This window comes from Nansenia antarctica (genome assembly GCF_963989245.1).
Source record: "Nansenia antarctica genome assembly, chromosome: 4".
Lineage (NCBI taxonomy): Eukaryota > Metazoa > Chordata > Actinopteri > Argentiniformes > Microstomatidae > Nansenia > Nansenia antarctica.
In genome coordinates, this window is record NC_137689.1 from 54,730,817 (window position 1) to 54,758,628 (window position 27,812).

Here is a 27,812-nt window from a genome sequence, read left to right on the forward strand (position 1 = left end):
GTTAGTGACATTGTCCCTTTTTATGATTTAAAGGGACACTTCACTAGTTTTAACATCACATTCATAAATTCAAAATGTTGATTTTTCTTTGTTCTGTAGTCAAAAAGATAAAAGGAAATTACCCCCTATGATGTCATTGGGGGTAAAAAATAAATAATATATATAATCATTCAATTATTTTCAGAAACAATGAGTTTCCAGCCAGGGCTGTTTGTGGCTCTGATCAAAATCAATGAATTCTACATTTTTTATGACATAATAATAAGTTATATTTTTGATTAGAACATGTAGATAATCATCATTTTCACTTATGTAGACACTAGAATGGTGCTGGAGATAATGAATGTCATGTTAAAAATCCCTTTAACATTTGTTGGTAAACCTATAAGCCTAGACTTACTGAAATAGAAACAAAACAATGCATATCAATTCGATACAAAAGCAGCTCTTGACTGTACTGCACTTTATTTGTCTCATGGCTTGTGGCTAGCCTAGCCTGATCTTACTGCTGTTGTGGTTTCCTTTCATCATTTCTGTTTTCTCTGTCACTACCCTTGCCGGAAGGCTTATAGGGAGGTCAGTGATAACTTGCATTTTCACTGTAGTCTAGTGTATTGATGAAGACCTTCATCTTGTCTGCCTTCATCTTCATCTTGTACTCCTCCTAGGTTCTATCCTTTGTTGTGAAATGTGTGGGTAATTTCTGCCTGTCGCAATGAAGGCCATCAGTTTAGTGATCTTAACCTGCTCACGGTAAGATGAAAGACAGTGTTAGGGTAGATCGAGTTTCAATTCAGCACGGAAGTAGGTACGTCGACTAACATTGAGACTTCTATTTCAGGAAAGCCCTGTAATAATGTCTTAGCTTGTCAGTTAATGAAAATGTTTTTTCACTTGTCTAGCATGTAGGTCTAGGCCTACATAGCTAGTCATTGGTCTCATGTTTTTAAACACATTATCTGTTTAGCCTATGATGTTGTTTTCTGCTGTTTAAAATTTGCCTCTGCTCCCGAGCTCTTGTAATGGCATTTTAAACTTGCTTAAGCTTGTTTTAAACTAGTGAGACATGCTCTGTCTGTAGTCCATTCTTCAGCAATCAAGAGAGCCGTAGAGCCATGGAGCCATGTCCCTTAGCCTTGTTGACAGCCTGGGACTTGTGGGTGGCATAATGACGCCTTTTGAATTCCTATGGCAGCGCTCACATCATCTTGCCAAGAATTTGCAACAAGAATGAATATCTTATTGTGGCCACAAACCTGCCGCACTGCGTCCACTTGATTTTGTAGGGAAAGGGATTTCCAACAAAGTCAACAGTTTACCCCAAAAGGCAACAATATCCTGGCATAACATGGTTACACTGATATGCTGGCAAGACAGAATAGACTATTTACAGCCACAACGTGTATGATTTCACTGTATTGATCATGGTTTAGTGCGTGCCTTTGTTGAATAGAAACCTTGTGTTCTTGATGTCTGGTTAATGTTTTGTACACAGGACTAGCTAAGACACTAGGCCTCTCTCAGAAGTGTTTTGGAGTCTTCATAAGATCAGTCCTCCTTCTTTAGGTGGAGTGTCTTAGGAACGAAAAGACATTGCATAAAAAAAAGTATTAATTTGCTTAATCCATCGTAACATATTCGAATTTTGTTTGTTTGACATTTTATAGGCCTAGCCTCTAGTGCTGGTAGGTAAAGATGTGCTTAGAACACTCTTATAGGACCCTGAAGCTCCCTTAGGTGAGACAATGGAGCAGAAGGCATCTGACTTGAAGATAATGAGCTTTTCTTTGGGTTTAGTTGGATTAAATATATTAGAAGGGATGGAGTGATTAATACAAGTCCTTGCAGTCCAGTTGTTGACAATCTGCCCCTTTATAAAGGTTTAGCTTAACCTTCAGTTCCACATACTCACAGATGGTTTCTAGTCTCTAATGACCTGGTTTCAGTCGTGCTATGTGGTATAATTAGTTACCTGAGAACTAGGGATGCTCCGATCTGGATTTTTGGGGCCGATACCGATCACCGATTTTTTTCCTCAAGATCAACCGATACCGATACCGATTTTAAAAAAAATACATAACTGTAGGCCTACTGACTGGATAGCCTACATATTTTTTGCTTTTTAGACAAAAGTTTTGATCCATTAGGCACCAAGCAAACGCAGACCCATTTTTATGGCATAGTAAAGGTCTGGCCTATCACCCAGTTAGGGCCTGAAGCCCAAGTCAGTCGATATGGCTGTATAAAAGACATCATAAACGTGGCCTTCATGGTTTACATACTGTTACGTCCTCCTATGTTTTCTGTTCAGTTATCTGTCTTCCCCAGGAAAAAGGAAAAAAAAAAGAAAAAAAAGATCGGTTTTTGCGATCGGCCATTTTTGCCGATCACCGATCGAGTCATTTGGAGTGAAATCGGCCGATTTAAATCGGTGGCCGATAAATCGGAGCATCCCTACTGAGAACACAGATGAAAGACAGCGTGCTGTGTGGTTACCTGTGCATATCGTTATAATTTTGTTTATCGCTTTTGTTCTGACACCCACATCCTGAGAAAGGCTGATAGCCTTCTCATGGCTCTGTGGTTGAGTGAGACAGCAACAGGCCTTTCTCAATAAGATTGTTGCATTGTAGAGGCCTAACCCTAAAGCCTAAAAAAAATAAAAACACGTTTTCCAAAAACTGTTATTTGACATGAATCCATAAGTAGCACGTACAGTACCAGCCTACTTTTGTACAATGTGCCAAATGATTGTGGCAACCTTTTTTGTACACAATGTACATATACGCTCTAGGCCGAATCCTAGTTCAAGTTAGTGTATGGAACCACGTAGCCTAGTAGTAGACTGCATGGTCATTCCTTAAATGTGTGTCACTCTCTCAATCTTCCACCTGTATGCAGGAAAGATGCAAACCTGAGAGTGCCTCCCTGCGGTGAGTGTAAGACAAACTGCGTGCCTTGAGAAGAAGATGGGGTTCGGACGGGACCTGCGGAACTCCCATGACGGCCTGCTGAAGCTACAGGACTGGGAGCTGAAGCTGCTGGAGACGGTGAAGCGCTTCATGACCCTCAGGGTGAAGAGTGACAAGGAGTACGCCTCCCTCCTCCTCAACATCAGCCAGCAGGTGGACAAACACGACAACACCTCTCAGACAGACTACATCAGCAATGTGTCCAAGGTAGGCAGCAGCACACACACACACACACACACACACACACACACACACACACACACACACACACACACAGATGTGGCTAGTTGAGACATTGGGCAGGATTTTTGAACCACTAAGGCATTATGCATCACCATAGAAGACAACACACATCACCTGTCTGTTTACATGCACCTGCCTGAAGAGTCAGAATACATTATCCCATGGGCATAGAGGAACATTCCTCACACTGATCTAGATGCTGGGAGAAAACATGTCTGACGTCTCTTCCTCCTCCATCCCTCTCTCCCTCTCTCCCACACCCTCCACCCCTCCAGTCCTGGGCTCACATGGTGCAGCAGACGGAACAGTTGAGTAAGATCATGAAGTCTCACGCCGAGGAGCTGAACTCGGGGCCCCTGCACCGCCTCACCATGATGATCAAAGACAAGCAGCAGGTGAAGAAGAGCTACCAGAGCATCCACCAGCAGATAGAGTCGGAGATGAACAAGGTAAATGCGGCGGCTCGAAACAGAATCCTACGTTTAGCGGTACTGTTATGTCTGTCTGACTTTCTGTCTGTAAATTCTGTAAAGCGTCCTTGGGTTTGTGAAAGGCGCTATATAAAACTAAGATATTATTACTTATTATTATTATTATTATTATTATTATTATTATTATTATTATTATTATTATTATTACTTTCGTTTTCCCCCGATATGCTTGTTTTGTTTCTTTTTGTCTCAAGTGTAATGGATGCTTTTGTTTTTGTTATTTGACGTTGAGGATATGATGGCGTTTCTGATGTAAATCTCTTACAGGTTACAAAAAATGACCTAGAAAAGTTAAAAGGCACCTACAGACAATTAACAAAGGACGCCCATAGTGCCAAAGAAAAATACAAAGAAGCAATGGTTAAAGGTAATGATTTTTCCTCAGTAACAACCAAAAAACAAAATACATACACAAGCGTATTTCCTGTACTGATCCTGTTTACCACCCTCAATATCATAGCACTTCAATAACAAGAGATTTGATGAACTGCATTCCAAGATTTCTCTTTCATATCATAGAATAGGAGAATAAAACACTGAAGAATAGAGGACGGGTCAAACATAAGACATACATTTATTCTATGATTATTTCTAACAGTCATGGACATGAGCGAACAAACTCATACAAGTGGTCACATGACCAACTTACACAAGGTAACATTACCTTATATCTGACTCCAAAAGACATTTCAAGGTTAATAATGATTGACAATTTGCTCATTAATGCTATTTCACAGTCCCTCTCCTTAAATAGCATTCCCAACAAAGGAAAAGGTGTGAGATACAGTACATTTATAATCGCAAAGAAATGGCCAGGGTGCGATTTCCTCAGGCACATTACAACTGTAAAGGAATTGACAAAATGTAATGGTGTGGGTGTGACTTAGTTAGGATGTCCACTAGGCTCATTCAACTGCAAATAATCATACACATTGAAATCGATTGGCTGACGCCCAAAATCCCTCTACAGTATTATGATGTTAAATGGTGGAAATGAAATGTTTACATACCATGCATAAATACAAAACACTACAGAAGACCAGAGGACACACTATGTTCCAGATAGAAATGCACACTCAGAGAAGTCCTAATGCTTGATTTCTTTTCAGGTAAGGAGCCAGAGAAGGCGAGGGAACGTTACGACAAGGCTACCATGAAGCTGCACAATCTCCACAACCAGTATGTGCTGGCCGTGAGGAGTGCCCAGCTCCACCAGGAGCACTACCACGACACCACACTGCCTCTGCTGCTCGACTCCCTCCAGAAGATGCAGGAGGAGATGATCAGTGCACTGTGAGTGTGTGTGTGTGTGTGTGTGTGTGTGTGTGTGTGTGTGTGTGTGTGTGTGTGTGTGTTTGTGTGTGTGTGTGCGTGCGCTCAGCTGCAAATCAACAGGCTACAGATCCGTGACTGCTGCATTCTAACATTTGTCAAACAATACAAACACTGCAGAATACGTGAATCCTGAATTATTTATGTACCGTACAAGTTGAGGTTCTTGCTTGTGATTAAATCCCAGATGAGGCTTAATCCCATAACTTCAGAGCTGTCACAGGATTACTAGGATGCAGTATCCTCCATTCTTTTGTCGAGTTTTCTCCTTAAGCTGTATTTTTAATCACTGTTTCCTAAGTCTGGAGCAGATGTTAATCGACAGAAGGAGAACAATTCAGAGCGTCTCTGCGGAACTGATTTTCCTTCACTGAGCTAGGGCAGCAGAGCGATGACAAAGTACAATGGGCTTTAGAACGACACTGTTTTATAACCCGTGGAGTTCTGTTTTATAACCGTGGTCGATCTGTGTGAACCCAGAATCATGGAAATGTGATTTATATTTTTATATTTTAACCCTTTCTCCTCATCTAAGATATTTGTTTGCTGCCCTGGTGTTTTTGTGCAGGTTAGACCATAGTTCTAACATTCACTTGATCCTGTTCAGTCCAGGACATTATTATAGATATGATATTTTATCACAGTTACAAGCTATTAGTCATTTTAGAGTTGCATAATTTTGATGATAGCCATCTAAAAGGTGATGCAGGAACCAAAACTTGTAGTTCCTGTTATGTCAAAATAGCTTAATTATCTCCAATCGGAAGCGTTAGTCTGCAAGATTATTAGGACAATTGTGATTTCCAAAATGTTTTTTGTTTTTTTTCTTCTCCAGGAAGGGGATTTTGGAGGAGTATAGTGAAATCACCAGCCTCTTAACTGATGAAATAGTGAAGGTCCACAAGGAAATCCACACCTCCATTGACCAGATTGACCCCGTCTCAGAGTATGAGCACTTCATTGAGGTCTATAGGTAGGTTTGGGTGGAAGCCTCATTTGTCTTTTTCTAATATCTAGTATAGAATAACATTTTTATTCCATTTTGGTAATGTGAAATGACTTCTTCCAGGTCCCCGGAAACCAAAGAACCAGATGTAGAATTTGATGTTTCATTATTGGAGGAAACAGAGAATCTTCAAGCAAACGAGATCCTATGGAATAATTTGACTGCAGACAGTTTACAGGCAATGTATGTCTTTTTTTTTTTTCTTCTTTTTTCACAGCACGACACATTCTATGACAAGGATCAAATATGTCAGCTGTAGTCTACAAATATGCTAATAATAATATTAGTCATTTAGCATTAACATTTTATTTTACATACAGTCCCAGAGGGAAACGAGCCCCCAACCTTAGCGTTGGTAGGGGCCATGCTCTACCAACTGAGCCACACAGTACCACAGCTGTTATCTTCTGTCTCATCTTCCCAGGCTGAAATCCTCATCAGATGAGCTGGTCCTCACTCAGCAGAGCCTACGCACCAAGGAGGATCTCATGCAGGACCTGGAGAGCAAGATAGAGGAGTCCACCAAAACATGTGAAAAGAAGTCAGAGTATGTCCTAGCCGTGCTGCTCCAATGATCTCCACACCTCTTATTAGATTCTCCAATAGAAGCTCGCATCTCAGCATTCTCTCAACAAATATTGAGAGGTCATGCTGAAATGAATCTGATCAGGGAAGTAGACAGATTAGACCGCCTCTGATTAGGGATGCTCCGATTTATCGGCCACCGATTTAAATCGGCCGATTTCACTCCAAATGACTCGATCGGTGATCGGCAAAAATGGCCGATCGCAAAAACCGTTTTTTTTTTTTTTTTTTTTTTCCTTCCCCCCCCTGGGGAAGACAGATAACTAAACAGAAAACATAGGAGGACGTAATAGTATGTAAACCATGAAGGCCACGTTTATGATGTCTTTTATACAGCCATATCGACTGACTTGGGCTTCAGGCCCTAACTGGGTGATAGGCCAGACCTTTACTATGCCATAAAAATGGGTCTGCGTTTGCTTGGTGCCTAATGGATCAAAACTTTTGTCTAAAAAGCTAAAAATATGTATGCTATCCAGTCAGTAGGCCTACAGTTATGTATTTTTTTTTTTATCGGTATCGGTTGATCTTGAGGAAAAAAATCCAGATCGGAGCATCCCTACCTCTGATAGGTTAGGTGTTGCCTGTGCGTTCTTTCACGGCAATCGGTTATATTCTTGTCAATGGGGAAAGGAACTGGGAAGCAGGGGATAATGGAGGGACTAGATTCCGAGCTCTGTGTTTTTTCTAAGCACTCCAGGAGCTGACCATGAAAGTAGATGATGTGAAAACTCATTGAGGCGGACGGGGTACAATAGACAGAGCTCGGTCTGTAGCTGAAACTCAGCACATTTTTTCGGGTCTGCTGGATAATCCCCTATAAAAGACGATGATATAACCACGGGCCAGTCGACTCATCCCTCTGTGATCTTTCAACTACAGATGCGATTCAAGATGAGGCACCGCTCACACACAGAGAACTCGTGTCTGGTTGGATTATCGGTTGCTTGTTTTGATTTTCTTATTCGAATCATGAATTCAAAGTGATGGCATTTGCAGTTTTCAAGTGGTAACGTTTAGTTCAGTGAATCCAGCGTGTTCATCTTGATTCCTTTCTGTGTGTTGACCCCCAGCACGCAGAGTGATGTAGTGTTGGTTGGTTGGTTGGTTGGTTGGTTGTTTGTTTGATTAAATAGTTTGAAGTCAAATGTCTTCACACGAATTAATCAGAGCAGAGTAAAAGCTTAAAGTGTTATACTGATTGTACCAGGGGATGCTGGTGGAGATAGAAATTGGAGGATGGCTCATTTTAATGCATGGAACAGAATTTGACAAACACGAGTTTGATACCATTCGTCATTCCGCTCCATGCGTTACAATGAGCCATCCAAATTAAACAAGAAAATACATTACCTCCACATCCTCATTCTACAAAAGGGATTATGTATAGTGGTATTACTGTTGAATCTCGTAGAGCTCCAAAGTTTGACCCCACTCTCTCTCTCTCCCTCCCTCTTGTCTCCCAGCGCGGTGCTGCTCCTCAGTCAGAAGCAGTCTCTGGAGGAGCTGAGGCAGACGGTCCAGCTGCTACGCTGCACCGAGGCCAAGCTGAGCGCTCAGAAGGACCTGCTGGACCACAAGATGCAGGAGAACGAGGGCAAGGAGCCGCCCCCCGTGGTCAACTACGAGGATGACGCACGCTCCGTCAACTCCATGGTGAGTCTTTGGAATGACTGACCTCATCCTTCTGTTGTTTACATTGTTGGACTACATAAGGAGAGAACTTGGCAGGACTTGTCACTGGAATTCTGGTAATGAACACACCAAAAGTCCTAATGATCACAGGGAACACAGCACATTCCAGATTCTTTGTCAACTCCTTCTGTCCATTATACTTCACTTCTTATAGTTTGTTTTATTTAAAGGTTTATTTATTGAGGGGAACCTGACTGAGACCAGAGTTTAACCCTTGTCCCTGAACATGTGATGATTTGCATACATGTGGCAAGTCGCCAAGAGAGCAATGATGTGAGGTACACTGGGAGTTTTGAAATGCTGCACAATGCTGTTTCTTACCCAGAGACATAGTTGGTACTATGTCCACTGCTAAAATATGACTGGTGTGCATTTATAATGTGATTATTAAGGGTTGCGTCTGAGAATTGATCAGGAGACGTGAAACAACAGAACGAAAATTCTCAGTCTTTGCAATCCTTTATACAAATTAATCTCTGCAGTGTTATCAGAGCATCTGTCCTTGTCATCGCCGGACCCCTTTTATAAACTCTTGACACTGCTTCCGATTGGCTTTCTGATGGGGCTTATGTTAACAACATAAAAAGTGAGTAATTGACATAAACAAGGATCAATACCATACCGCTCCTGCTGTTCTCAGACTCTCTGCTGTCTCATGGTAGACCTCATGTGTTATACATTACTGAGGCCCATGGCCAATGCCTTTCTCTCATCGCAAATTCATGTTTGAAGTGTTTCATTCCTTTTCGGGTGCAATGATGCTGTTGTGGGTTCCATATGTTCTGCCTCTTGCTCTCTTCAATAAAACATAGCATTCATTCAGGAACTAAGATCAAGTAAACATGGAACACTGGCATACAGTATTTTGCAAACTCAATGATGCATGCATATTTAATAAAAAACGGAGAAATTCCATCTAATAGAGCAGTAGATTAGCATAGTATAAACGGCGTATTGTATGTGGGAGATCATTTGGGATCCAACTCAATTGCGTAAGTCTGGCATTGATGTCAATGGGAAGTTCCTAGTGATTTGAGTTACGTGTGCAGATCTCGAGTTAGCATTCCACCCTCACACTTTGTGCTTTCTAGCCATGTTGTAGATAGCTGCATGAACAGAAGAGGGCAGTGTGGGCACATTTTGCGATGGCCCTGCCTCCACAACAAATATGGGTTTTCTTTGTCAAGTAGAATCAATGCCTATGATATAGCCTACATTTGGTGTACCCAGACCCAGGTGTTCCAGGGCTATTCAATTGTTTCTCACCCCATTGTGTTCATACACCCTGGCGAAGGTGTAAGTCTGTATGTGTTGGTTTTAAAAATGGAGTGCCTAGATCTGGATTTTTTTTTATCCCACACAACCACCCTATTTCCTGTTTATTCAGCCAAGGCCTGTGTGAAGATGGGAAAAGCAGTGTGAAATTAGACGGATGAATGACAAATTAAATCTGACGGTCTTTTCTTTGAATATCTATCAAATTAAATGACTTATGTTCGTGGTATCTAAGCTATCCCTGTAAGTCTTGTATCTGTGTCTCTATTTTAGGACAAAGGAAAAGACAGGATATCAAAGTTTGACACCTTGCGTCATTCCATCGCTGGTATCATTCGCTCTCCGAAGTCTGTCCTGGGATCATCCTCGGTAAGGACAATATAGTACATTGATGTAGCTCATTTGTGCGTGATTTTCTTTTTGTGTGTGTAATTTCTAATTGCCGGTGGCAACGGTGTTGCCTTTTGGAGTGATACAGTGTGATACTATTCATAATCAGTAACTATCCTTATTGAGCATTGATCTGTCATAACTGAAATTATTCAAAGAGCATAACAGATTAATCCATTGGGGGGGGGGGGGGGGGGGATTGGTGTTCTGATTTACCCCCTTTCCTTTGGGGGAGAACTAACATTCTTTTAAATATTTCTGTGTTTTAGCAGTTTTTTGACGTGATCCCGACCAGTGAGAAGCCGCTGGGGGAGCAGGAGTGGTACCATGGTGCCATCCCCAGGACAGAGGCCCAGGAGCTGCTCAAACAGCAGGGCGACTTCCTGGTCCGAGAGAGCCACGGCAAGCCTGGAGAGTACGTCCTGTCTGTCTTCTCAGATGGACAACGAAGACACTTCATCATCCAGTTTGCAGATGTGAGTGTTACCAGATTAGATGTGTGTGTGTGTTAGCTATAACGAGGAGAACAGGGAGGGACACCACAGTGGAGACAGAAGTGAATGCTTTTATGGATAGGATTTTACAATGCGTTTTGATTCCTCAGTCATATAATCTGTAGGCCTAAAGGTGGTAACATGTAGTGAAGTTGCAAGATTTCCTTACACTAAAGACCACGATCAGACAACCTAGAACTCAACCTTGACTTTAATTTGATGTTTTCTGTCTTACTTTTTTCCCCCTCAGAATCAGTATCGTTTTGAAGGCACTGGATTCCCTACAATCCCTCAATTAATTGAACACCATTACACTACAAAGCAAGTCATTACCAAGAAGTCTGGCGTGGTGCTCTTAAACCCAGTCGTCAAGGTAAAACGCTCTCCTATTTTCATCTCCACATGGATCTGCCATGTGCATATATCAATGGGAAATCTCACAGTGGAGATGCAATTACTGCCTGCTGAAGCTGTCAAACTGTCAAGCAGGCGGTTGTCGAGGTGTGTTAAAGGGATGGTTCACATTAAATCAAAGTCTAAGTACGTAGATGGCATAGATCAAATATGGACTGATCTGGACATTAGACCGGTTGAGTAGTGGGTGAATCATCTATCCACCATCCATCCATAGCAGAACATTTTGATTTCACTGTGAACTACCCCTTTAAGTCCATTTACTTAGCCATCGGTTCCTCTGTCGTACTAGTGTTTATCATTTGAGTTCTCACCAGGCCTGTGCTCATGATTCAGTACTCTCTCTTTATATGAAGCGTGTGCTGACATCAGCATCTCTGGAGTCGATGGAAATCATATCCGGGTTCTCTGTTATACTTGGTATTCCATTTAGATTGATTTTAAAGATGGCCTCCCTGGCAAATCATATCATCTCAACATAATGTCTCATTAAATTTAATTGTAATTTCCTGGAATACAGTTGGGATCAACTGACGTCAATTAAATACTTGAATTCTTAGTGACTTATTTCCTTTGTGATACGTTTGAATAACTAGAAGGTTTTGATCACAGTTAATCAACTGTTTCTAGACTAATATATTAGCTCTTGGCATCCATTTCATATCCATTCACACTATTATTGTGCAGATCTGTATCTATAACACATTTCACATGTGTTGTCTTTTTAATATCCCCGTTGTGCTGTAGCTACATTCAGGCGGACTTGGTTCTTGACAAGTGGGAATGCACTATCAATAGAAGTTAATCATACAAAGAGACTTGGGAGTTCCATGCTGGCCTGATGCTGTTGACTATAATGGTGTTTTAATTGCTTCCGCCATTATCAATACAGGGTTAATGGTGTTTGTCATTATTGCTGTATTGGATCTGCTGAGGCCTCAAAATGCTAAGTATTTTTAAATGGTCTTCCCACAGCCATTTGGGGACTTCCAGGCAAAGCAGTGATATTTGACCATTAGATTTCTCACTTCAAAAAATGTGGTTTTGATCGTTATTTCACTTTTATGAGATTGGACACTTCAATGTGTTGATGGAAAAACACATTTTACTGTAGTATATCCTTCTCTAGCAGAAGATCAATTTATATGTGTATTTATGTACGGTATGTTTTTGTTTTTTTCATCATATTGTGATATAATATAATATAATATATGTGCTTGATGCCCCAGTGATAATATTTGTACAGTATGTTGTTTTATGTTACCCATGTTTTGTGTCTTTTTCAGGATAAAAAATGGATTCTCAACCATGAGGATGTTATTCTTGGAGAGCTTCTTGGCAAAGTGAGTATTGTTAATGTATGTTTCTGAGTTAGAATTCCTGAGTCATATCAACCACACCTGTTGGGTAGGTTTTTTGTTGGTCAGATGATAGTGTCTCATGCCTGTTTAATATAGATTTTTGTTGTGCCATTTTTAGGGCAACTTTGGGGAGGTTTTCAAAGGAACGTTGCGGGACAAAACTCCTGTGGCAGTAAAAACCTGTAAAGAGGATCTTCCACAGGAGCTGAAGATCAAGTTTCTATCAGAAGCAAGGTGAGTAGATAACCCCAGTGGCCAACTATTTTTAAAAAATGCTTATTTTCAGGTGCCAAGCAAGGTCCCCAATGCTTTCCATTCATATTTTGACAAATATCAGTTTCTTTATCTAATATTTGTTTCTACAGGATCCTAAAGCAATATGATCACCCAAACATTGTGAAGTTGATAGGCGTGTGTACACAGAGGCAGCCTATTTACATTGTGATGGAGCTAGTGCCAGGTGAGTTCACCATACGGCTTCCCAAAGAAAGTACCTTTCATAACTTGATCATATTGTTTGTATTTATAACTTTTGGGAAAATCCAGTCTTGAAGGTTCTCCTCCAAATTGTTCATAGTGTTGTTTATAAAAAAAAAAATCTTTCTTTTATAAGGAGGGGACTTCTTGTCATTTCTACGGAAGAAGAAGGAAGACCTGAAGACTAAACAACTGGTTAAATTTGCTCTAGATGCTGCTGCAGGAATGGCTTATCTTGAGCTCAAGAACTGCATCCACAGGTATGATGCTGTTTGCTTTTCTCCAGCGTCAGTATCAACCATACAACGCCACTACAGTATTCAATGTCAAGAGTATCAGAATGTTTATTGAATCTAACTTTCAAGGCTTAGATGCTTTTACAGTGTATGAGCCCCCTTTTTTTAACCTATACTACGTGACACAAATCTCAAGCTTCTTGCCTAAACTGCAGTCCCACTCAATTTCCAAATGTAACTGAATTTAGCTCCATGAAATGTCTTCCCATCTGTAATGTTGACTGTCCTCCAGTCTAAAGTGAGATATGTGAGAGGACATTGATGTCTTAGTGCCCTAGCCCAGTGTACAAGACTATCCACTTTGATATTAGGACAGAGCTACACACATCTCTGTTAGGGCAATTTGAGATTGCGGTTTCAGGTGAAAACTATTTACGGAAAGAGAGATGCTGCAATCAGCCTTCCAATACATTTCTCTCAGGCAGCAGCACTATCAAATCATCTCTGCTTGTGCATTGCTCTTAGCTATCTCACCAGAGCAGTTTCCCTGAGTGACAGCCTAATTTGCCCCAACTCTCTCCAGCTCTGAGGGGGTAGTCAGCAGTAATGGCAGGGGAGATATGCTGAAAATGTTGGAGTAGCTGTAGGGCTACAGTTCAGGGTATGAAATTGGAATGGCAGGGATGCAGGGCTCAATCTGTCCTGCGCACACACACACACACACACACACACACACACACACACACACACACACACAAAACCACTCACAACCACGGCACACAGGGTCATCCCAGCCACCTATTCAGGGCCGAAACAAACTGAGTATAAATGTTCACAGCATCAGATAACACACACTTATATTGACCTTGTACACAGCATCTGAGCTCCCCATCTGTTAGAACTCCTGTTGAACTAGGTCTTAACTCTTGTACTATTTCATTTATAAAGAACTTCTTCTGGAGGAGTCCATTAAAAAAAAAAAATGTTTATCAAAATGATTGTCATAAGAGCGATTTCCATCATGTCAAGTCAAGCCTGGCACCACAAGAGGGCTTTGCTTTGCAAAGTAGTAGAAATGCAGTCTCTATGTAAAGTAGTAGAAATGCAGTCTCTATGTAAAGTAGTAGAAATGCAGTCTCTATGTAAAGTAGTAGAAATGCAGTCTCTATGTAAAGTAGTAAAAATGCAGTCTCCATGTAAAGTAGTAGAAATGCAGTCTCCATGTAAAGTAGTAGAAATGCAGTCTCTATGTAAAGTTGTATAAATGCAGTCTCTATGTAAAGCAGCACAGAGCAGCCTGCTCTTCGTTGGCAAGACAGCTGTCTATGGCTGCAAACACATTGTATGTCATTGTATGGTCAATTATCAAACCTGTGACCAACAGGTTTTTTTATTTTGCTCAAATAGTAGTGCCCCTAACTTCAACACTTCTTATGTTATAAGCAGTTTTATTTGGGTCTGTTTTTTAGGTAGAAATGTGTCAAATGGGCATAAAGCTTAAGGTGAAGGTGTCCCTCTGAGGAGTCAGAGGTGTTGTTAATGTGATGGTATCAGAGATGTTGTTAAAGGGATAGTGTCCTTCCCTTGGTCTCCCATAGGGATCTGGCTGCCAGGAACTGTCTGGTGGGAGAAAGTCACCTGCTGAAGATCAGTGACTTTGGGATGTCAAGACAAGAGGATGATGGGATATACTCATCATCTGGCCTCAAACAGATCCCTATCAAGTGGACTGCTCCAGAGGCTTTGAATTATGGTAAACATTTTCCAATTTCTTTGACTTCCCATTTTGAAAATACCAGTTTGTATGTTTTTCTTAAACAGCTCTTGATAATGATGACAAATGCTCTTGAAATATTAGCTATGCATGAGGTAGGACAGCTTACTTTCTACTACAGTCACTACTTCGCAGTGAAATCCTACAGTGAAATCCTACTGTGAAATCCTACTCTAGGTGTTTTGAATGACCAGCATCTAAAACCAGTCTGTGTTTGTCTTGTTCCAGGGAGATACAGCTCAGAGAGCGATGTGTGGAGCTATGGCATTCTCCTATGGGAAACGTTCAGCTTAGGAGTGTGTCCTTACCCCGGGATGACCAACCAGCAGGCCCGAGAGCAAGTGGAGAAAGGTAAGACATCCCTCAGCGCTCACTAGGGGTTCAGTGTGTAGATCTCTTTTGTTGACAGCATGTCTCTGTCTAAATTCATGCACCATACTGTTTTATTCTCACCAAAACAAGATCATTCTTCTGCCTCTAAATTAATGAAATTTCAGTCATTTACAATGGTTACGTTTAGATGCTTGACTTTGTGAGGGAACTTGCTGATGATATTAGGCAGCACATATGCTCATTAGTTGCCAGCTGAATGCACTTTTGCTGGTAATGGTCTTTCCTATTGAAGAATGAATGACTGCACCAAGGGTTGGGTGTAAAATTCCAGGAACATTGGAACAATATGGCACTTTCACGATCATGTAATGCCATAGAAAACAGCTGAATCAGTCTTTCAGTCCTTATGAGGCAATTACTTAGAAAACTGCAACCAGTCATGATGATAGCTGCATTTGATGCATGTGTTCTTTTACACCTAAACCCTGTGTTCATATAGCCTAGACAAAGCATGTGTTCATATATCCTCTAGACGAAAGTGTTCCCATCATTTGCATCAGCTAATGGGAATCCTAATAAATCTAATAAATCAAATGTATGTTGTCTGTTTTCTGCCGTCCCAGGTTACAGAATGTCCTGCCCACAGAAGTGCCCAGAGGAAGTTTACAAAGTCATGCAGAAGTGCTGGGAGTACAAGCCTGAAAACCGGCCCAAGTTCCTGGACCTTCAGAAAGAACTGGCCTCGGTCAAGAAGAAATAGCACCCAGGCAAGGGGGCGGGGGCGGGGGCCAACTCACGTGTTCCCACCCAGGGGTCCTGATATACAGAGAGAAACACGGAAAGTTACAGCCTTGATGCTACTTGTCATGGTTGACTTCAGTGTATACTTTGTTCCAAAATCACTGTGTTATTTGCCTATGCAACTGTTTTGAGCCATTATCAAGGAGAGAGGTCTCGCTTAGCTTTGATCATTGTCAAAATATTACAGTATTTTTTTAAACCGGTGTGAACATAGAATAATTTCTATGTCTCTCTTAACCTCTTACTGAATCACAGTCAACTTCAGGTGAAACGCATGCCAATCACATGTAGTACAAGTGTATAAGAAGTATAACGTTCCCTCACACATATGATTTTCAGAATATTGAGACTTCACCTTTTTTTTAAATGCCAAGGTGTCTGGTGCGCCATTTAGTCATGTGACCTCCTGAACAGTCCAATTTGAGATCTATGTACCATTCTGATGTGTATATCAGAGGCTGAGAGCTATGACAACACTTTATTATTCTACTACCAGCGGTTTCTATATACTGTGCGGGCATATCGGATCATTCCAGAGGGCATAGTTGCCCATTTTTAAGTCTCAAGCTTGACTTTCATACAGTACATTCAGCTAGTTAGTGTTGTCCCTTCTCTTGCGTCTTGCCGTGGTGGGTGGAGTTGATTTGAGATCTGATGCTCATTTCTGTCCAAAGACCTTCACTCCTACAACTGCATTATTACAAGTAAAGCATATAAGGATAAGTGCAATTTGTGACACCTTTTCCTATATTTTTCAGGGTTTGTAATGTAGAAATATAATGCATTAAGGCCACCTTAATTCTAAAACGAATTATTCAATTCTAAGCCCTTGTTTTATTTTATTTGAAATTTTTGAAAATAGTAAAAATTATTTGTAATTAATATAATTAAATTTACTTTGAATACTTTTATTTTTTATAATACTCTTTTATTTCAGACCCTCCTGCTGTCTATTTTATGTTTTCCTCTGTCAATTCTTACAAGCTCAGTACTTGTATACCATTTGAAAACCAGAATGTATCATAACTGTATTATCTGACATTAAATGTAAATTTAGCATTTTTGTCAAAACAGTCTGCTGTTACGTAGCTATGTGACTCTGTTTGCGTATTCCAGTTTTTAAAACTACTTACTATTTCTGTTTGTTTCCCAGTTTTCATTTAAGTTCATGCTGAGTGTGTAGCATCTCCTAATTCAGACTGACCATTTCTTTAAAAGCTTAGTTGTAAATCATTGATAGACGTGCATTTAGTAGGAATAAACAGTGAACTCTCTTTCTGTAAGTGTACTGCTATTCCACCATGCTCTGTATTCTGTCACTCCTTGGAAGGTGCCATTTTGTCTTCATGTAGCCAAGCTCCTTTTGCCATTTGTGCTGACAGCTCAAACGTGTCTTTAATAGCATCTTCTGTGAAGTACCACGTCACATCAATCCGGCAATTTTTTACTTGTATGAGAATTACGGAATTATCTTTTTTCAAAATGTACAATGAAACATTCCTCCTGTATTTTGTAAATACTTGTAGATGCTATAACCATTTGTTTGTTTTTTATGTTTTGTTTTTCAAATACTAATCTGATAAGGTGCAACCATGCAAATGTATGTAACTGTTTCTCTATACTGTACATGTATTTCTGTTGGAAGAGTTCCTTCCAATGATGTACTCGATAAAGAAAACATTGTCTATGTTTTGCGTCTGTATCTGCATGATTGTTTGTACATTTCTAGTATATGTATAAAAGATTTTGAAAAATCCTACTCTTTCCCCTCTTATCCTGTATAAAATGTAAGCATCACTGTCATTTGGTTTAGAAATACTGAAGCAACCGTCATTCCTGTGATGACAATCATATCCTGTCACATTACCTCTAGATAGTTTTTCTTTCATTCCAGACAAAAGTACAGTTGTGGTTCTGCACAGCAATCATTTGATTTGTATTAGTAACCTGGTCTTTATAATGAAAAGGTATAGAATTACTAGGAAAATGGTGCTTATATTTAAACTACTGGTTGATGAATACAAACAAAACATTTTTGTTTAAACACATTTACAAAGTGTACACCTTTAGAAACCTTTATTTATTTAAGACACAAATAGTATTCTTAGCATTTTGTATTAGTGCTTTTGTATCATATTCAGTCTAATTTCTTGTTAGTGTATTGACATATTTGGCAGTATTTTTGTTTTATAGGATTTGTTCTATGATTTAACTATTGATTTCTATTTGTTTTCTCCTCCTATTTTAAAGTGATAGTCCAGATCTGCCCATTTGTGGAGGATAATGCAGCTGTACTTTATAGGCCAATACAACCAGACCTGTTTCATACAGCCAATCAGCCACTAATTGTTTTTGAGTGAACATGAACAGTATTTGAACTTCACTATTCAATGTGAAGTATCTTGTGCTGTATTTGTACCTTTCCAATATTTACTTCAAAGCCAATATTATGGCATTCAAACACGTGCATTGTCACAGTCCTTTTCTAACATTTATTTCCATTATTTGATTCTGTGATTCTATAATTTTAAGGCAATAGGGCCCTTATATGTTTTGATTGCACTTTTGGCCATGTTCAATCACACTCAGACAAAAGGCACAATAGTACTGTTGTGTTATTAATGTTCAGCCCAACATCAATAATGATCATATCTAAGTTAAAAAGCGGAAAATGCACTGGATTTAAATGATTAGCATATTTATGTGTACTTACTATATTGACTCAAGTTACTAATTTGCATTCAAAGTAATAGATAGAACTAAAGTGATTGTTATTTGAAAAGGTTCTCACATTAGTGCTTATTACATCTGAAAATAGGTTGTTCTGAATCCCCGTTAGATATAGATTTCACAACGTGATTATTGATCCTTTCTCTTATGGTGAGTATGTCCTCTGAAGATATCTTTGTTTATGCTGTGTACTTGCAATAAAAGTATGTTTGGCTCTTTGAATTCAAAATCCCTTGTGTCAGTGTAATTAATGTTCAGCTGTTTTCGGAGGAAATGTATTTTGAGAAAGTATTTGATTGTATGTTGTCAGAAAGTTTGAGTAAGTGCAAAAGAAAGAAATTGGAATGTTGATACTGGATTTTTGGTGCAAGGTCAGCCATGTTTGAACTTGAAAGTCAGTGAGAAGTACAGAAAGACTGTGTGAGGTAGGGAGATGAAATGGATAGGGAAAGGTATTCTGCAGATGAGAAGATGGATAGCGGTTACTAAGTGTTAAGGCAGAGGTTGTACATTGTTTCCCTTTTTTTCATTTATTTTCATTGCATTTTATCTTTATCTTTTCTTTTTACTGTTTTCCCCTGCTTTTATATTCATTCTTGTAGGACTATATGTTTTATTATATTCACTTTATGTTCTTATTCCTGTTGTAAAGCACTTTGAGCTGCATTTCTTGTATGAAAGGTACTAAACCCCTCCAAAAAAGTTTGGAAACGTTATTTCAGTCGATTCTTCCTCCTCTTTAATAATACCAATTGTTATTGTATTTTATATCGTTGGAAAGCCTGATTAGTCACCTTTACAACGAGGTACAACTTGTAAGGATCATGCATTCGTGGAATGAGTAACACAGCTAAACGTGTGGGTAGCGGCCCCAACAAAATTGCCAAAATCCCCTGCAATATTCTTCTGTTGGTATTCACTCTCGTTTTGAGCTTCAAGTGCTGGCAGGTGTATGTCAGTCACAGGTGTGTGACTGGCACCTGAATGGCACCTAATTGACATTAATGATATTCTGGGGCCAGTGGCTATCCCATATCTCCAGAATCTGGGACATAACTCCATCCTCCAGGATGACAACGCTCGCCCCCACAGAGCCAGGATCATCACAGAGCACCTCCAGAATTTGGGAGTGGAGAGGATGGAATGGCCTGCCGTCAGTCCAGACCTCAACCCAATTGAACACTTGTGGGATCAGCTTGGGCGTGCTGTACGTGCCAGAGTGACCAACGCAACCATGTTGGCTGACTTGCGGCAAATCCTAGTTGAGGAATGGGATGCCGTCCCCCAGCAGTGTGTGACCAGGCTGGTGACCAGCATGAGGAGGAGGTGCCAAGCTGTTGTGACTGCGTATGGATCTTCCACACGCTGCTGAGGTCCCTGACAGTGTAAGATTAATAAAGTGTAAAAATTGCCAATATGTGTTGTTTTTTCCTTATTACTGCGGGAGTGCGCAATCATCCAATCCACCAAGCAACTCAAAACGAGAGTGAATACCAACAGAAGAATAATTTGGGCAAATTTTGGCAAATATTTTTGGGCCACTACCCACACGTTTAGCTGTGTTGCTCATTCCACGACTGCATGATCCTTACAAGTTGTACCTCATTGTAAAGGTGACTAATCAGGCTTTCCAACGATATAAAATACAATACCAATTGGTATTACTAAAGGGGAGGAATAATCAACCAAAATAACGTTTCCAAACTTTTTTTGAGGGGTTTATATAAATAAAGCTTATTAAAGACTCTCTTTAGAAACTGCTTTTAGCTACAACTGTGCTCCTCACATTTGGAACGATCTTCATGGTAGACTGAGGTTGGACTTAGTCTCACACAGTCGTTTTAAGTCCTTGGTTAGGGACCAGCTCACAGAGGCATACTTATTTTTTATAATTATTGTACTCTGGTGAGTACATTATGTGGGAAAGGTGATGTTTCTTCTAGCTCATTCTGAATGACAGCAACACACAGTTCTCTAAATACTGTAAGTCTGGAGGGAAACTTGTTGCCTTCCATTAATTTTGATGGAACTCTTACAAGATAAATAAATCCAAGACCACAGTCACATTACCCACACTACAGCCTTTATTTGAACATAGGAATCAAAATGATTTGGAAATTAGTACAATGTCAGGTACATAATAAGCAGTGCTTACATAGTAATAAAAAAAACGAGTGCATGTAAAATCTAAAATGAGTTAACAAAATCTGGGGGGAACAAAATGTGATTTCCTAGTACTATCTCCATAGTTAAAACAATTGTAACAAACTTGTGATTACACCATTAATATTTTCTCAGAAAATAAGCCTGAACTGTCACTTTCGGACATAGAACTGGAACTGTTACAAGTGAAGAACTAAACTATTGTACGCATTCACACAGAGCTACATTGCAGAGAGAGAGAGAGAGAACGGGAGTGTTTGAGCTGACCCAATAGGATGGGAGGGAGGATGACAACAAAAGTAGCTATTTCCGCTTGTTTCGTATCTGTAGGGACCCGACTCCACTTGAGGAGGGTGAGATTCCGTGGTTGATGTACAAGGTTGAGGAGACGGGCAGCAGTAGTGACGAGGACCCATTCGAACATTAGAGGCCCCTTCTTTTTTTTTTTTTTTTTTTTGTGGCTGTTGAGTGTTGTGATGTCACCAGTGGAATTCACCGTGTTCCAGCCGCGCTGTGATTAGAGGGTGGGATGTCCTGGTCGGAGACAAACGAGGTGGGAGCAGGACTCTCAGTGAGAGCAGGCAACAGGACGTGACGACACACAGGGCAGGTCCCAGACTAGAGAGAGAGCAAATCATCATCATCATCATCTTAAGGCATACAGTACAGCAGCTAGACTAAGGAGATAAACATCCTAATCTCCCAAAAGTACAGTAAAGTAAAGATACAAGTAAAGTAAAGATACACGAGACAAAGAGCAGGTCCCAGACTAGACTCATTATCCCAGACTCATCACCACCACCGTCATCATCAACGATAGCAAATCTAAAAAGACATGCTAACATGCAATACAGGTCAATCCTAACACTGGTTTAGAAAGACTCTTAACTGGGCTCTGAAGTGAGTCTACCCGCCCAGACCGTCACACAGCCTCACGTACCTTCTGAAGCCAAAGAGTCACGCAGATCTTGTGGAACATGTGGTGGCACGGCAGCTGGGTCGCAATTTCATCTTTAACATATTCACAACAGCAGATGGCACAGCACTGTTCTTGCCCTACAGAAAGACAGAGAGAGAGACAGACAGAGGGAGAACAACATAAATGGGGTAGAGGAGAGAGCAAGAAAGACAAAGAGAGGTACAATCACATTGACAGAGGCACACAGGAAGTGCTGCTAATCAAAGTGTCACTCTGTGACTTGGCATTAATCCATCACGTCATGTTCTACAGCCCACATCCACACGTTCCATATTCACAGACATTCACATTTCATCATCAGGGTTGGTCCACGGGCACACAGATGGAACCCTTCATTCGAACACATGGCGTGACAAATGGCAGCCATCTTGCTCAACGCCAGTACTTCCTGATTTATTCTCTGGGACACGATGTGTGTCGTAAAGTTGATGTATGGTTCCACGGAATGCGAAAATGTTCTTTCCCTCACAATTTACATTATGTGCCTATCATTCATATTATGTGCTGGCCAAGCGCTGCTTACTCTGTGAGGTATTTCTTATTGTGACACCACATAATTTTCCTAAAGACAAACATCAGGACTATAACAAATTTAACTGTAGGACATTTCCATGCAGAATGCATTAGTGTGTTTGGACGCTCGGCCTGTGCTGAAGGCTCTCCATTTCCATTTAATTCTGTAACATTGAGTAGGGAGCACACTGCTGCTTGGTATCTTAATAATACCAGCTGATCCCATTTGAGACAACCGGTCAGGACTGCTGGCTAGCACATAGTTACAACTCACTACAAGAGCAGAGGTGGGGGGTATGCTAAATGCATGATACTTATACCATTCAAAAATAATTTATTTAGATATATCATATATATTTAAAGAGCACTCATCATGTTGATATCAACTATTACACCAACTTTTAGCCAGCATATGTCACTCATATAATTTAGCTCGCCCAACACAGAAAATACGGTTTTGTTTGATCTTTACAGATGCTAATAAATTTGCCTTCCTGATTTCAGCCTTCCACCAATAAACAGAAGCCTTCTCTAACAGGAGCATCGTGAGCAGGGGAGTGTGAACAAGCAGAGGGGAGCCAGTGTGCTAAGAAGAGGATATGATGGCTTACCGCTGTGGTCCTCCAGCACTGGGATCTGAGGCAAACACTCGATGATCTGCTCTGTGGCCGGAGGGTGAGCCTGCTCTACATCGATGGCCAGGGACTCCAGGTGTGCTAGAGCTGCCTGCAAACCAACAGACTTTTAAAACATGGGACAGGAGCGGTTATTGAAAGGTCCTCTGCATGCACTTGAGTGATGTGATCCTCTTCAACCTGGGTCAAATATTATTTGAAATCCATTCAAATACTTTTTGCCTGGAATGCCAGATGGTCAGGGATAGCACTGATAACACTACTTCTTTTGGTTCAATTGTACCGGGCCAAGACAATCAAGCACAGATACATATTTGAAATGTTTTTAAATACTATTTGAACCCAGGACTTCTATGCGCCACATCCAAGTTAGAGTCTGAGGATTGGCCTTACCTCCATAGCTTGGGCAAGGCGCTCCTCTAGAGCCATGTAGGTGAGGAGCTGAGGATCTACGTAGGAGATGGCCTGGGCCATTCCAAAGCCCTCTCCAAAGTCATCAAGCAACCTGAGATAGATCAAGACAACGCCATTCCATTATATACTGTAGATCCTATTTGAACTGCACTAACATACCCAACTTGGATCTTATGCTGTGGGAATAAACTCTATTGCAGTTGTGACGTTCTTTCAGCACAATCTGCCGTAGGGAATTTCACAGACACTTGACAAACCTCCACTCTGCGTCTAAGTCCTCGCTCATGCTAGAGTCGTCTTCCAGGTTGTTGTTGCCGTCGAGTATGAAGAGGCCTGGGTGGACAAAGTGACTCATGCCATCTGGGTCCTCGTCACTGCTGCTGCCCGTCTCCTCGTGGTAGTTCAACCACGGAATCTCACCCTCCTCAAGTGGAGTCGGGTCCCTACAGATACGAAACAAGCTTTCAAATTAGAGTACCCACTGACACTGACACACACACAAATAAATAAATATAGCTTGCAGGTTAGCACTCTAGAAAAATCAATATCCATGGAGAAGAGGAAGCCTTACTTACTACTACTACTACTACTACTACATATTCCCCAGATGTATTCATCTATAACCTTGCTTGGAGTGTGCGCTATGTCACTTTGCTCAATCATCATTCCAGCCCACACCCTGGTAAGGTTCCACATCACAGTGTGAACACTCTGAAGGGGCCTGAGGCTCAGGTGGGGCTGCATGTTGCTTACTCAGGAGGGGGGCTGAGCTCAGGGACGTCCTCCAGACTGCTGCTGCTGTTACTCTGCAGCTCATCCACGCCGGGCAGAGTCTCCCAGCTCTCCTCACTGGTGTGACGCTTCTTCTCCAGCCCGGAGTCTGACGTCCACGAGGCTGACCACTCCCCCTCACTGCACTCAGAGCTTTAACACACGCACGCACACACACACACACACACACACACACACACACACACACACACACACACACACACACACACACACACACACACACACACACACACACACACACACACACAGTAAGTAAGCATTCACTTAATCTTCTTACTTAGTAGAGGTCTTAGCAGTAACACAGTCTGACACAGAGGTTCCCTAGCTTCCTCAATCCTCAGTTGATATTTTTCTCACACCAAGCGAAAGCCTCATGTTCACGTGGGCTTAAAGGAGTAGGATGTAGTTTTGTGTGTGGATGCTTTCTTTGGTGACACTGAAAAACTGCTACGCTTTCTAATAGCAGCAAATGTACTGTATATCCACAAAAAGTAAAAATTGTACCTAAAAGCCAGCCTGGAAATAAAGGGCAATAAAGTTAGTGTGATGACAATACCTTTCCTCTGCCTTGATGAAGGGAGCATACTTCTCATTGAAGTCCTCAAGATCTTCCCAAACGTCATCTTCATCGTCTGAATGTACATTGCAACAGGCCTCTGTGTCTTCCCTCCTCCTCTCTACCACATTAAACTCAGCTGGAGGGAAATTAAAGAGGAAGTCCTGGTTTGGCCTCTCAGTCTGTGTTAGAAAGAACGGTGGCGCAGACACACACTTGGTCTGGCTGGCCTGTTTACCAGACCCACTAAGTCCTTCTTCACGAAGAGAGCTCTCCAGGTGAGTTTCACTCGTCTGCTTACGGATTTTGGGTCTCACGACCATCTCTGAGGGGGTCGCTGTTTGATCGTAGTCCCTAGGCTCAGGTCCACTAGGACTGACGGGGGACACCTCGGCCGCTGCACAGTCCTCAGACGTAACAGTGCTGTTTGACGTATGACTGGTTCCGTTGTGCTCTGACACGCTCCTCTCTGGGGGCCTTTCCTCTGGATTACAAACTGTTAAGTCCTTCTCTGATGAATCTTTGGGGGGGCAATCAGTCCCTTCACATGATTTCGTATACAAATATGAGTGCAAACCACTAAAATAGTCAAATTCTTTCCCCAGCTCAAAGATCATATCGTCCAGTCTTTTCTGAAGGCCAAGGGACGGACCTGAACCGGGTTCCTCCTCCTCCTCCTCCTCCTCCTCACCACCACTACTGTCTGGCTCATAAGCATCAATGTTCACAAAGCTCAACACACTTGAATTGGAGGGGTTCCTGTCCTCCTCCTCCTCGTGGACGGGCCATGCACTGGCCTCAGCGCTTTTCTGCGAGTGTCCGTTTTGCTCCAGGTCACTGGTGACAGGCTGCTCACTCCTCTTTACTTTCTTATGGTGGGTGGAGGGCTTCTCTGCTGGTTTCCTAGAGGCTGATTTTTTATTGGGGGCATCTTTGCCTGACTTTGCTGTCTTCTCTGGGTGAACCGAATTCGATGACACAGGAAAGATAGCTTGGAGCATGGAGGAGATATTCCCTTTTGGCGCTGGAGAGGAAAGAGACGTGTAGTTGAACCTGGAGCACCATCAAGACATCAAGAACCCCCCCCCCCCTGCCCCTTCCTCATCTTATGTATGGCATTGTCAACACTCCTACCATCACTTGCACATCTAATTAGCTAATTCACCTGCTTTATACAGAGAAAGCAAAAAGAAAAAAGCTATTATTGTTTGCTGAATACAGACAAGGCATGCTGCAGCAGCAACAGCCAGACATCTTTTATGGAGCAGAATAAGGGGTTTATAGGCTTAGCTGCTCACACTGCATTCCATGTCACAGGATAAATTGATCCAAACCTCTCCCAGTGCAGTGGGGTGCAGTATGCACACGCTCACTAGCTTCATGTTCACATAGATGTGACAACCTTAATACTGTATCATTAGCACAGGTAAAACAACATAACATTCATGGAAAGAGAAAATGCTTCTTTCATCAAGTAGGTGATTATCAATTCTGGCCCTAGAGAGTTGCAGTGGGTCCCGGTTTTTGTCCCAGCCAAGTCCCATCACAACATCTTCAAAACATTGATTAGCTGCATCAGGTGTGTCACTGCTGAGCTGGGACAAAAGCCTACTACAGCACTGCGGCTCTCCAGGACCAGGAGTGATGATCCTTGGTATACTGATAGACTCAAAAACAAGTACAGCTTCTCTTTCAGCTAATTATAGCACACCATGGTGCATTCTGATACTTAATGAATGCATTGCAACGTTAACATACGTATGGAATGCTCTTTGTGGACACTGTTGCTTTCTGTATCCTGCCAGTCCGGGCATGATGCATTCCTGTGCTTGGCAGAGGTTGGGCGGAAGCTGACATAGGCATGTCTCCTGCCATATCTCCTTCCTGTAATCGTCTGATATCCACCAGCTGGTTTGGGCCAGGTTGACTTACCAGCTTCCTGACCCATTTCTAAAAAGAGGGGGGGAAACAACAGCTTTTAAACGTGTGCAAAATTAAGTAATAAAGAGGGACTCTGAATACTAAAATCTATCACTATGTGATAGAAGGCTATATCGTATGAACAAAGCCCAACAACATCTTGTAAAAATGCTTGAACTACACTCTTAGGGGGGGGGGGTTACCTAGAAACAAAAAGGGGTCTCCAACAGGGACAACAGAAGAACCTTTACATGTTCTAAGAGTGGATGAACATGGCAAGACACAGATACGGTAGGCTAACAACAGTAAGACACATTCAACTCCCAAATAATCCAAGCAAAACCGTATTTCTACCTTTCGGGTGGCTGGAACATGTATCATGTAATATTGTATTATCGTCTACTCTACATAATTCTGATAGGCATAGCAATAAGAACCTGGAACATAGATAGTATAGCCTAGAATGACAGCTAGCTAACGTTAGCTCATAACCAAGATTCTTTCTTAAAATAGTGCAAATAATTGTTGTAGCAAAATGGTCAAAGGCAACTGGGTGAGCAATAATCGACGCTAGGAAGCATTCCTGGCAAACTACGAGAGACATTATGCGGCTGCAACACAACCTTACCAGCTGGCCAGGCGGTGTTGTTGTCACGCTAGCCAGATCAACTGTCAGAGTTGTTTTATTAGTATAATAAAATCTATTCACTAGTCTGGTTTATATCGGTAGAGGGTAACTTACATTCGGGTGTCTCGTAGTTTTGGAACGTTACACAACTTGAAAAAATGACTTGGCCTTGGGCCCCTCAGAAACCTAGCTAGCTAGCTTAGCTACCGAACTGTTTGGCTAGCTTGTCAAAGAAAGAGACCAGCTAGCTACAGCTTCCTCTCTCTCTCTAACATTGAGATAGCTAACCGTGTCAATCAAAGTTAACCAATCGTTGTATATGTGTGCGACAACTGTATATATCGACGCCAATAACTCGTTGTAATCGTTGCGACGTTACCTGTCCAGGTTATCACCTTCCGAAACTGCAACCAAGCGGAACTGTTAGCTAGCTAGCTAACGTCATAGCAAACATTAGAGTCATATGACAGAACTCTCAACTGCGAAGACTGCGCCTGCGCGTTACAGTCAGGGTTGCCAGATGGGATTGACAAATTCCAGCCTAGCCACTGTCTAAAAACTGCTAAATCCAACAAAAAACCAGCCCAAACCCTATAATATAGG

General features: G+C 41.5%; 2 protein-coding genes across 2 annotated transcripts in view; one reads left to right on the plus strand and one right to left on the minus strand.

Annotated features, from left to right (window-relative positions):
• The window catches only part of fer (fer (fps/fes related) tyrosine kinase), a 19,993-nt gene extending 2,535 nt beyond the window's left edge, over positions 1–17,458 (plus strand). The window contains exons 2-19 of the mRNA XM_080528688.1: positions 2,902–3,179; positions 3,491–3,664; positions 3,974–4,073; positions 4,816–4,999; positions 5,874–6,011; positions 6,108–6,227; positions 6,469–6,591; positions 8,096–8,285; positions 9,873–9,968; positions 10,259–10,465; positions 10,734–10,856; positions 12,184–12,240; positions 12,377–12,492; positions 12,624–12,718; positions 12,872–12,995; positions 14,570–14,724; positions 14,974–15,096; positions 15,702–17,458. Of these exons, the coding sequence (XP_080384814.1) occupies positions 2,970–3,179; positions 3,491–3,664; positions 3,974–4,073; positions 4,816–4,999; positions 5,874–6,011; positions 6,108–6,227; positions 6,469–6,591; positions 8,096–8,285; positions 9,873–9,968; positions 10,259–10,465; positions 10,734–10,856; positions 12,184–12,240; positions 12,377–12,492; positions 12,624–12,718; positions 12,872–12,995; positions 14,570–14,724; positions 14,974–15,096; positions 15,702–15,838 (2,472 nt within the window). The 5' untranslated portion in view covers positions 2,902–2,969 and the 3' untranslated portion in view covers positions 15,839–17,458. The remainder of the gene's footprint in view (positions 1–2,901; positions 3,180–3,490; positions 3,665–3,973; positions 4,074–4,815; positions 5,000–5,873; positions 6,012–6,107; positions 6,228–6,468; positions 6,592–8,095; positions 8,286–9,872; positions 9,969–10,258; positions 10,466–10,733; positions 10,857–12,183; positions 12,241–12,376; positions 12,493–12,623; positions 12,719–12,871; positions 12,996–14,569; positions 14,725–14,973; positions 15,097–15,701) is intronic.
• Positions 17,459–21,112: 3,654 nt separating this feature from the next.
• On the minus strand, positions 21,113–27,661 carry pja2 (praja ring finger ubiquitin ligase 2). Its single transcript, XM_080530344.1, has 9 exons — positions 27,589–27,661; positions 26,420–26,611; positions 24,662–25,685; positions 24,067–24,237; positions 23,571–23,756; positions 23,293–23,404; positions 22,876–22,990; positions 21,713–21,828; positions 21,113–21,390 (listed from the first exon to the last, which is right to left on the minus strand). Exons 2-9 carry the CDS (start codon positions 26,607–26,609, stop codon positions 21,265–21,267), a joined length of 2,040 nt encoding a protein of 679 aa, XP_080386470.1. The 5' UTR covers positions 26,610–26,611; positions 27,589–27,661; the 3' UTR covers positions 21,113–21,264.
• Positions 27,662–27,812: the final 151 nt, after the last annotated feature.

What these genes read in the sequence shown, in the direction of transcription:
- pja2 (XM_080530344.1), bottom strand. Translation starts at nt 26,609, where the DNA reads ATGGGTCAGGAAGCTGGTAAGTCAACCTGGCCCAAACCAGCTGGTGGA. An exon ending in GCCTTGCCCAAGCTATGGAG is followed by an intron (nt 22,991 to 23,292) that starts GTAAGGCCAATC and finishes GTTGGTTTGCAG; the next exon opens with GCAGCTCTAGCACACCTGGA. An exon ending in AGTGCTGGAGGACCACAGCG is followed by an intron (nt 21,829 to 22,875) that starts GTAAGCCATCAT and finishes GTCTTTCTGTAG; the next exon opens with GGCAAGAACAGTGCTGTGCC.